Source organism: Sylvia atricapilla, chromosome 18 (genome assembly GCF_009819655.1).
Source record: "Sylvia atricapilla isolate bSylAtr1 chromosome 18, bSylAtr1.pri, whole genome shotgun sequence".
Taxonomy (NCBI): domain Eukaryota; kingdom Metazoa; phylum Chordata; class Aves; order Passeriformes; family Sylviidae; genus Sylvia; species Sylvia atricapilla.
The window spans coordinates 1,959,299-1,969,836 of NC_089157.1; the positions used below are offsets into that span (position 1 = coordinate 1,959,299).

Consider the following 10,538-nt stretch of genomic DNA (forward strand, 5'->3'; position numbering starts at 1 on the left):
TCATCCCACGGTTTTCCCACAGATCAGCATTAACCCCAGGGCCTTGGCCAAGTTCGGGCTTGAGCAAAGTCACTGAGCTCAGCAAGGACAGACACTCCTGTTAATCTGTTATCACAGCCCAAAAACTACCCTGAAGCATCCTCAGTTTGGGAACAGCCATGTGCCAGGCTCAGCACAAGCACAGTGGCCTTTACCACAGCTACAAAAGCACTCTGGCATCAACCTTCAAGGCGATGTGGAAGAAAATCCTGGGGAGGATCTGTCTCCTCTCTTCCCAAAACCTTCAGATGTGATGCAGCCACAACAACCCCTCTGCTGTCACATTCCTGGCTGGGCTGCCAGCCTGAACTGCTGCTGCCTGTGGTAGGGGCACACCCCCCTTCCCAAAGCTCTGATTCACCTCAGAACCCAGCACTGATGTAATCTCCTGTTCGAGAGTTCAGCATCAGGACTGCACCAGCCACAAGACGTAAGAGAGCCACATCACACAAGCAGCTGTTCCACAAAGCTTTATTGCTCGTTTGAGTACGAGTTCCCATTATCACATTTCCTGAGTATCTTAATGAGCTTTCAAATGAGATTTAAATAGAAAAGGGTGGGAGAGAAAAAGGGAAAAATAGAAAAATCGGGAGATCTCCCTTCCTTGAGTCAAGGCAGAGATGAGGTGGGAGAACAGTGCCCTGTGGGCAAGCCCTCTGCCGTGAGAGAGAGCTGTGCTGAGGTGGAGATTGCCCTAGCTCCATTTCCCCTCGGCCTCCATCACAGAGCCACTGCCACTGTCACCATTTGCACAGGCTGGGGAGAAGGGGCTGCAATCCTGTCTGGCAGGGAGCACGGGGGGGCTGGGGACAGTGAGGGAAGGGGCCCTGCTGACGCTGCCCCTGCGCCACGGATAAAGAGGAGATTGCAGCTCACGGCTTGTAATCTGGCTTAAAACCTGACACCGTCACCACAGGCAATCTGGGCTAAGAGAAACGTTTAATAAGCTTCAAAACACACAGGCAAAAAAAAAAAAAAAAAAATAACCCCACCAGTGAAAGAGCTCAAGGCACTGCTTTCACCAGTCAGCACTGGCAGGTACTGATGGACACAGGATCCTTCATGATCTGGAACAAGGCAATTACATGCTTGTTATCACAATCTACCCCATAAAACAGAACCCAGGCTCTGCTGGGATTTAACTATGGGAAGCAGAAGGTAAATTAATGCCCTTTTCTGCTTGTGTAGAGCTCACAAGTGGAGAGCACCTGGAACTGCCATGCCTTGAGACGTCACAGGAGCTGCCACACTTTGGGGGCTGATCCAAGGTTAAGGCAGTGGCAGACAAAGAAACCAGACTCAAGTTGCAGGTCTATTTTGGCTTCCCTGGAAGAGTTTATTTAAAAAAACAATCATTATTAAAAGATCCCTGCTCTGGCATGAATGACAAGGCAACAAAGCCATTTGGCTTCTGGCTTAAAGGGGAGGCAGCCAGACACAGGGAAGCTTCTCCATGCGACTTGCTGTGGGAAAATGACCGGCCAGGAGTCTCCCAGTGCACACACACCTCCCCTCACCTGCACTGCATGATTCATTAATGCTTCCAAGACAGACAAAAGAATCACCCCGAGCAATGGCAACTGGCTGCAGGGATGTGGGGCCACCCACCAGTCCCAGGTCTTAAGACTTTGGGAACCCAGAGTTCATTGATACCAGAGAGGCCCCAGCATCACACACCCCTCCAGAGCCACCAGCAGCCCCAGACACAAGCCCTGTGCTCCCAGTCTCTGCTCTGACCCACTGGTGTTGTCTCAGGATGGTGCCACTGGAGCAGTGGCACATTCCCACCACTGCTGCTTTAGTGACCAATGATCTGCAGCATCTCCACAGGATCCACGATCTTCTCCCGGGGTTTGCCAGCAGCTTTGCCTCTTGCCACTTCAGCAGCATCAATCTTCTCCCAGTCTGAGAAGGAAACAGGACGGACCCCTGGGGTGATGGTGGGAGACAGGAGAGAGAATTTAACCAAGTAAGAACAAGTTCAGCCTCACCTCCCCATTGGCAGGGCCCTGATGTGGCAGCAAAGCTGCCCTTTTCCAACACGGTGTCAGAACTCAGCCTCGCAAAGGAGAAATCATTTCTAACACCACAAGGAGAGGGGTGGCAGGTTCCAGTTGGCTTGGATCAGTCAGATCTTTGCAAGCCATAACAACAGCGAGCACAAATCACCTCAGGACAAAAGGCTTCCAGTTCACTGTTAAACCTCAGACAGTTTAAGAGGCAAAACACACACACACACTTTAATTGAATGTCTTTAAACACAGCTACAGCAAATTACTCTCCTGGGCATTTTAATCTTTCCCCTAACTTGCTTGGAAGGATTACTAGGAAAACCACTCAAGAGCAATAGCTCACTGTCTCGGCAGCTGACAGTGACATTTTACCCAAGGTCTGTGCTGCTTTTAATGGCCCTTCCCAGAAAGTGGTCATTAACCTTAGCAATGACACAGACATTTGAGAGAATTCAAGTTCTGTTCTCCCTGGGCTTTGGAACATCGAAACAGCAGAAAAATCCATTCCCATGGTTCAGACTCTGCTCCCTCACAGATCCAGGAGGAGTTTGGCTGCATTGAACCCTCCTGCTGGCTGCCACTGAGCCTCACACTGACCTCGGCTGCGCAGGATGCTCTCCACGAGCCCAAAGCCTTCTCTGGAGGGGGAAATATCCAGCACACCTTCCTGGAGATCCTCCAGCACCGACTGGGCAGTGTCAAAGCTGTCGTTCATGGTGGTGATGATGACGCCTGTGGGTCCTCTCTTCACCCACCCGCTGCAGTAGAGACCTGGAGGGGCACACGGAGCAGCAAGGCTCAGCTCAGCACACGGCCTCAGACCCTTCTGGCTGCAAGTCCTTGCCCTGTTCCCTGCCTTGGTGGTGTGAACAGATCCTTAGACAGTGCTGTGCAGGAATTTGTGTATGTACAGATCTGCACTTGAGCAGCTGCATGGGCTGTGTCACTTTAGGATGCAGTAAAATCCCCATGCTAAACTAGATAACTCTAAGAAGAGATGGAGACTGGCCACCATTTATCCCCTGACAGACTCATCTCATTTCCTCAGTCTCCACTCTCCAAGGTGGGCAATATCCATGCCCTCGGTGAATGAACTTCCCACCCCAAAGCCCCCAGCCCAGCAGCTGTGCTCAGCGTGTCCCTGCAAATCCCTGCAGGTACAGACCTGGGACACCCTCCACTCTGCCCGAGCTGTTGGGGATGACCCCACGCTGGCTGTCGAAGGGCACAGCCGGGTCCAGCGGCAGGCTCCTGTAGCCAATGCTGCTGAGCACCAGCCCACACTCCAGCTCCTCCACATCTCCAGTGGGAATGGCTTTGGCAGAGTCACCCGAGCCCTGAGAAAGGGAGGAAAAGGCTGCTGACAACTAGTCACTACTGCAGAGCAACAGCTCCCTCCAGTTCCCTTTGGCATCTTTGACCCCTGGGTATTTGCTAAAGGCCATTCTGCAACGGGATCAGGGAAAGAGCTCCCTTTGGAAAAACTTCTGGTGGTACCAGAAGCCTTTTTGTCCTAGATTCCCTGAGAGCCTGCCAGAGGCCACTCCAGCCAGCCAGAGAACGCAGAGCTGTCTTTGGAGAGATTCCCAAGGGATGCAATAGACTCCTGCTCCATCCCAGTCTCCCCGGGCCACACCAGCCCCCCAGTACCTCCAGGCAGGTCAGGGCCATGCGGATGCCCCTCACCCTCCTCCCATCAGCGCTGGGCAGCACTTCCTGGGGGCTGCGCTGGAACTTCAGCCCCCACTCCCGGGGGGCTGCTGCCCCTGCTGCTGCTGCCTGCATCTCCACTGGCTTCTCCAGGGCTGTTTTCATCATCAGCTCAGTCAGTCGCTTCCTGGGCCTGGCAGCATCTAGGAAAAGACAGAAATCTTCACAACAGGAATCAGCAAAAGCCCCTTGGGACACAGCCCTGGGCCAAGGCCATGTCAGGGCAGTGTTAGTGTGTGAGTCTGTCATGTCAGTGGGAGCCCGACACCTTTGAGATGACAAACTGCAAATAAAGTGATCAGGAGACCTCCTGAGTCTTGAGGCCAGTGGGGGACACAGATCAAAGTCTGCAATTTCCTGTCTTGCTGGTGCTTGGAGGGAGCAGCCTGGGGAGAAGAGCAGCTCTCTGGACACCCTTGAACTCAGTGTTTTCTTTTGAAGTCTAGAAAAAGCTCTTAAATCAACAGCCTTGGGATCTCCCCTGCAAGGTTCCCTCAACCCTCCTGAGTCTCCTGCCCTCATCAGTCAGACTGTAAGCACTGAGTGGCTGCACTTGTCTTGGTGCCTCCTGGCACTGTGAGGATGTGACACACCATGCTAACAGCCTTCACGAGCCAGGCATTAAGTACAGGACAAGAGTTTCTCTGATGTACACTCTGGGCACCTGCAGATCACCCCTGGTTGCTGGCCTGCCAAAGTGAGTCCCTGTCTGGAGGAGCATGGCAGACTTCCCTCACCTTTGACAGCACTTTCAAGGCCTGTGAAGTCAGCAGGGTCCAGGACAGGTCTGGCACCAGGCAAGTTTATCATCTCCCGCAGCTCCTGGGAATTGTGGGCAGGAAAACGTGACCTCCAGCAGAGAGAGAACATCCCCAGACCCCTAGGAGCCAGGAAATGGGTGCAGGAAGGAGGATGCCTGGGCTCCACACTCACCCCCAAACCACCTCTCTGCACCAGGGACAGGCAGTTTGGGGCTCAGCTCTGGGAAACAGCAGCACCTCCAGCCTCACCTTGATGGTGAAAGCGACTTGGAGAGGTCCCCTCCTCCCAACCAGCCAGACACGCTTCACCTTGCTGCAGGCAAGAGCTGCCAGGGAGCTGTCAGTGATGTCTGTCTTCTGCAAAACAGAGACAGCAGAGTGGGATGAGGGCAGATCTGGAGGGAGCTGGGGGAAGGCACAGCCTCTGAAGGTGAAAAATCAGCAGAAAAGCTGGCTGGGCATGCAGAGAGCCTGGGTGAGGACGGGAAACAAGTCATCTCCCTTTGCACAGAGCTATTTGCACAGCTGGTCCCTCATCACTGAATGTTCTTTCCGAGGCCATAATGCACCAGAGGTAATGAGCCAGCACCCCGTGACTGCCTCGGGGGATCCACCCAGCAGGTTCACCGTGGGGCTAACAGAGCAAAGCCTGGCAGGGAGCTCCATTCTGAGGTGCAGATGCTGTTGGGGAACTTCCCAGCTCAGGATATACAGGCTTTGGATGAAACCTGCTGCAAAGCACAGCTCAAATCACCAGCTGCCTGCCCCAGGCATCTCCTGCACCAGCACAAGCACAGACATGGCCAGGCCCCACCCTGGTGTTGGCACCTCACAGAAATCCTGTGCTCTGTTTCAATCATGTGTTTATTTACACTGCACGATGTTTTCCAGAGAAAACATAATGGGACAGACACAAGGTAACCAGGCTAAATCATTCCAGACCAATATTCCTATCAGGGAATTCCTAGTGGCCACCCTGGCACTCATACCAGTGCCTTTTGCAGCACTGCTCCCAGCTGCCTTTAGTCACAGGCTGGCAGTGCCTTCAAGTTTGGGAGTTTTTTTAACTTAATTTAGATATTAATACAGGAAGTTGCTGCACACCTGTAACAAACCTCATGGCATCTCTCCCAGAGGGAAAGCCTTTGCTGCCAACATCTGGGGCAGCAGCTGTATGGAGCAGCTGGTGCACACCAGCTCCCAGCTGTCTGCAGGGATGAGGTCCACCAGTCTGCCCAGTGCCACCTGCTGAAACCAGGCTGCTGCCCTCAGCTCTAGTAGAAAAAGATAAACCCCAACAGAAGTTTGGTGGCAGAAGAGGGAAATTGGCTCCTCTTTTGCTTCTCATAAGAAAGCAAAGGATGATGCTCGATTTCCAACTTTTTGGATGCCAGCAGAGCAATCCAGAGGGCTTGGCAGCATCACCCAAGTCATGGCCACAGCCTTGGATCACTCCCTACAGACTGTGAATCCATGGGTGCACCCATGGGTGCAGCAGCCTTCCCTGGGGAAAGATCCCGAGGACACGGGTTTCTGAGGTTTTATCTAAGCTGGGTGGGAGCCAGCAGCCACCCAGCAGGGTGAGAATTTGGGGCCTGGGCTGTCCTCATGGTGCAGAGCACCCATCACTCACCCTGAGGAGCTGCAGTGGGGACAGCAGGATGCGGGCAATGTCCAGTGCCACGTTGCCATGACCCAGAATCAGAGCGGTCTCACAACTCAGGTCAGGCTTTAGCTGTGGGGAGAGACCCAGCTGTGACTGAATCCACATGGTCTCCACAGTGTCCAGCCCTTCAGACCTGCTCCTACCACCCAAATCCCCTTCCGCCCTGCTTTGCCCCTAGAAGAGGAGATGCAGATTGGGAAGCTCCCCACCAGCCTCCTCCCCAAGCAGACACAGCCACTCCAGGCACCCCAGACGATCCCCCTTCCCACCTTTCCTGCTCTCCTAGGAGCAGGAGCTGTTTTGGCCAAAAAGCCTCTTCAGGAAGCAGGGCATTACCCCTACAGATTCCCATCTGGCCCTGCCAAAATGTGCTGCCAACGTGCAGAGCCAGCTAATCCACTCTCACTGATGTGCAAATTGTTCACATTTCTACCATGTAAGAAGGATTTAACATGGCTCCTGCTAATCTTTTCCAATTGCAGGCCTTTCAGGACTTAATCTGGAGCTGAAAGCCTGCACTGGGATGGGAAGAAGGATGGGAGGAAGGGCAGGGAAGCACAGTGCTGTACTCACGTCCCGGTTCTCGGGCAGCCCGTTGTACCAGCCCACAAAGGCTCGGGCTGGGTAAACACCAGGGAGGTTCTCCCCTGGGATCCCCAGGACACGGTTGTCTTCAGCACCGTAACTCTGAAGGGGAGCAGACACAGTCAGCAATGTCACTGTGTGCAGGGTTTGACACCAAAACACAAATCTCCCCTTCCAGCTGCTGCCAGGGTCACTGCATAGTCTGATACTCAACAGAAGGGCTGAACAAAGCCCAGGCACAGGGGCTTCATCCACCTCATCACCCTCGGCTCCAGAGCCAAATTTGACGTCCTTGGTCCAAGGCAGAGCATGACAAGCTGAGGACTGAGCAGCAAGGACAAATCCATTGCAGGCTAAAATAAGCATTGGCCAGCACAGGGAGAGGTTTCAGAGACCTGCACTTGGATGCCAAGCTCCAGCACATGCCCCCTGCAAGGGCTTTGGACAAGCCTTGGAGCATCTTCCCAAGGCTGGGAAGAGTTTCCCATGGTAACAAGGCACCCAGGAGCACCTCACCCGAACACTCTTCCCAAGATCCCAGTGGAGAATAACCCTGCAGAGCCTCCCCAGGACTGCTGGGGCACTCAGGCTGTCAGTACTCACCAGCACCACGGCGTGGTACGCCTGCTGCAGCTCTGGCACTGTCACATCCCTCCCCACGGTGACATTCCCGTAGTAGGTGCAGCGCTCCGAGTGTGCCGTCTGTGTGAAGGTGTTGATCACGTTCTGCAGAGATCACAGATCTGGAGTTACACCCCACAGCCAGGGCCAAGGCCTGCTGCTGACAGGAGATCCCTGTGCCCATCCCCTCCAGCCTTGAGACGCTTCACTGCCTCATCCCAGGCAAGTTATTCTGAGACTCTTATCTACCAAGAGCCAGAGATAACTCACAGAGAGATAAGCACAGCTGTGACTTGGCACTCTCTCCACCACCCTTTATGAAAGGAAAATCCATATTTTGTACCCACCTGGGGAGGACAGGACCCTTCCAGTACATTCAGGTCCTCAGAATAAACTCCACTGCAGGGGAAAACTTCCCAAAAGTGGGGGTTGCAACCCACCTGCCCCCCCTCTGCCAGGATCTCATTTCAACCCTCGAGAGAGAGGATGCAGGGCAGGATGGCATCCATTTTTCTTCTAATTGATCAAGGCTACAGAGCAAAACCACCACTCCCACCCCTGCAACTGCAGACAGACTCAGCCTGGGGACAGGACAGACACCACCATAACAGCTGGGGCAGCGTCTGCAGTATGTCTATTCCCTCCCTCACACACAAAGGGATCCAGGTATTTTTGTCTTAGGATCTCCAGGGATTAGCAGAACCATTGCAAGACATTGCTGTGTCTGGATCTCCTGCATCCTACACTTCCAACCACCTCCACTCCAGCTCAGATATAGCAGATACTCCTGGGCACAAGTCACTACCAGGCAAAAGAAAATGGTTGGGAAGTCCTCAGTCTAACTTTTTCTTGCCCAGGAGAGTACCTACAGCCCACCTCCACAACCCCCATGCCTGAGGCACCAGGAAGGACAGAGACCACCTCAGCTGCACCCACCACTGTCAACCACACAGGCAAGGGCAGGGAGCCAGCACCAACCTTCACCTCAGGGTGGTCTGGAGCCACTCCAAAACGGACGAGCCCAAAGGGAACGGGCAGCTTCTCGTAGATGTCCACCAGGGCCCCACCATGGTGCTGTGAGGAAAGAAAGTCACAGTCAGGATGAGGACAGAAAGGTCACAGGAGCCTAGCAACACTCGACTGCAGCTCGGGGAGATACAGGGCAGGAGGATGGGCTGCAGCAAGCCAGAAACAGCCTCTCCCAGACTTTTCCATGAGCAGGATGAAGCTGCACCTGTTACTGCCAGCTCAGACCACAAGATGTGGCACAGAGTGACCCCAACCACCATCAAGTCCATCTTGTGGGGCTCTATCTCCCTACCCAGTCCTGAGCTCCTTTCCCACACCAACCTGGTGGGCATCCAATACCTGGGGGGGTGACCAGAGAGCCCCCATGGCAGCTGGGAATCACCCAGTGCAGCACCCTGGGTGCTGGGGGAACCTGCCAGACATCTGCCAGTCCCCAGCAGAGATGCCCCATGCCCTGAGATGGCCTAGGCTGAGTCACCTCAGGGTCAGAGCCTTAGACAGATGTTTGGCTGCAAGGCTTTTGTTATCTTGTATTTTGAGCCAGCCTCTTCCCGAGGTTAAGCAGCCCTGAAATTCATCCCTGAGGCTTAGTAACAGCTATTTTCCAACACATCCAGGGACAACACAGTTCAGTTCAATGATGGCGTTAAGCTGCTGTATCTCTGGAGGGTGCCAGCAGCCCAGGTCTGTGTTCAGGTCTCATTTCCCAAAAGACCTGACCACACAGAGCACTGAAATTTGCAGACACAAGGTAAAGCATCACCCATGTGTCTTAATTCTGCTAGGGAAGGAGGAGAGTAGATCCCACACATACACTTTTAACACACAGTTAATGTCATTCCTGCTGGGTGACAACAGCTTTGAGCAAGGCAGATTCCTGCTGATTATCTGATTCTAGAAAAATCACTTGGGATGAATTCACAGCAACCAACCTAAGTCCTGAAAGGACGGCCCAGGGGCAGGCAGGGATGAAGGCAGCAGTACCTACCCCAACCAAAGAGGCTCAGGAGGATTTTATGGGGTCTGGGCTGCCCCAGGAAGCCCCACAACACCACCGAGCTGGCTGGAGCAGAGCCAGGAGCCCACTAAACCACCCCAGAACCTGCTGAGAGCCAGGCAGCACAGCGATGCCTCCCTGGGTGGGCAGGTCCGTGCCCTCCCCTGCGGCCAGATCCCATCCCGGTACCTTGAGGATGTGCTGAGCCGTGTAGAAGCCGGCGGGGCCGCTGCCCACCACGCAGACCCGAGGCGCCGGGGCAGACGAGGACAGCCACCGCCGCAGCCCTGCAGGGGAGAACGACAGGCAGGGCGTGAAGCCACACGAGCTGCCACCTGCCAGCGGCGGCACAGCCCCTCCCTGGGGCCCGGCACCCACCCAGCGGGGCTCGTCCTCCCGCGCCGGCCATCGCCGCAGCGGAGCGGAGCGGGCCCGGGGTTTATGTACCGCCCCGAGGTCAGGGACAGCGGCCTTGGCCCTTACGGCCGGGCCGGGGCCGGCGGGGTGTCAACTGCTCCAGAGCGCCAGAACCGAGCCCCCTGACCCCGCGCACGGCGGTGCCGGGGGCCCTGCGCCTCTCACAGCCCCAGGAGCGGAGCACGGGCCTGCGGGGCGCGGTTTTCGCAGCCCCTCGGGCCCACAGCCCCGGCTCCCCCGCTCCTGTCCCGGTCCTGTCCCGGTCCCGTCCCGGTCCCGTCCCGGTCCCGTCCCGCTCCTGTCCCGCCGCACACGTGTGCCCCTCAGGCCGGGTTCCGCTGCCGCCGCCGGGCCCCGCCCCGCCCCGGCCTGGCCCCGCCCCTCCTCTTCGCCGCCCAATCGTAAGGCGAGACAGCGCCTTGCTTAGAATAACCCCTCCTACTGCCACCGCCTGGCCCCGCCCCCGCTCCGACAGCCAATGGCGGCTCGCCGTTCCCAGCAGGGCAGACCGGAAACGGGGCCGTACCATAGAGAGCAGAGGAAGGAGCGGCCCTCGGGCGGACCCTTCCCGCCGCCGCTCTCTATGGTGAGTCGTCCGTGTGACCCGGCGCGCTCCCGCAGCATCATCATCGCTGATGCTGCTAATTGCCTGCACCCCTTTATCGCCCAAAAAGCTGCCGAGGTCTATCCGGGCAAGCGAA

At 55.7% G+C, this 10,538-nt stretch overlaps 1 protein-coding gene across 2 annotated transcripts; it reads right to left on the minus strand.

The window, feature by feature from the left end:
* Positions 1-494: 494 nt before the first annotated feature.
* Positions 495-10,069, minus strand: FDXR (ferredoxin reductase). 2 transcript variants are annotated; one of them, XM_066331955.1, is made up of 12 exons: positions 9,799-10,069; positions 9,610-9,707; positions 8,373-8,468; positions 7,377-7,499; positions 6,762-6,875; positions 6,156-6,257; positions 4,772-4,879; positions 4,499-4,583; positions 3,702-3,904; positions 3,217-3,388; positions 2,649-2,822; positions 495-1,968 (listed from the first exon to the last, which is right to left on the minus strand). In XM_066331955.1, the coding sequence occupies exons 1-12, from the start codon at positions 9,827-9,829 to the stop codon at positions 1,838-1,840; spliced, it is 1,437 nt and encodes a 478-aa protein (XP_066188052.1). In that variant the 5' UTR covers positions 9,830-10,069; the 3' UTR covers positions 495-1,837. The 2 variants fall into 2 exon arrangements, with proteins under 2 accessions (XP_066188052.1, XP_066188053.1); XM_066331956.1 differs by having other exon boundaries at positions 2,649-2,814; positions 3,209-3,388.
* Positions 10,070-10,538: the final 469 nt, after the last annotated feature.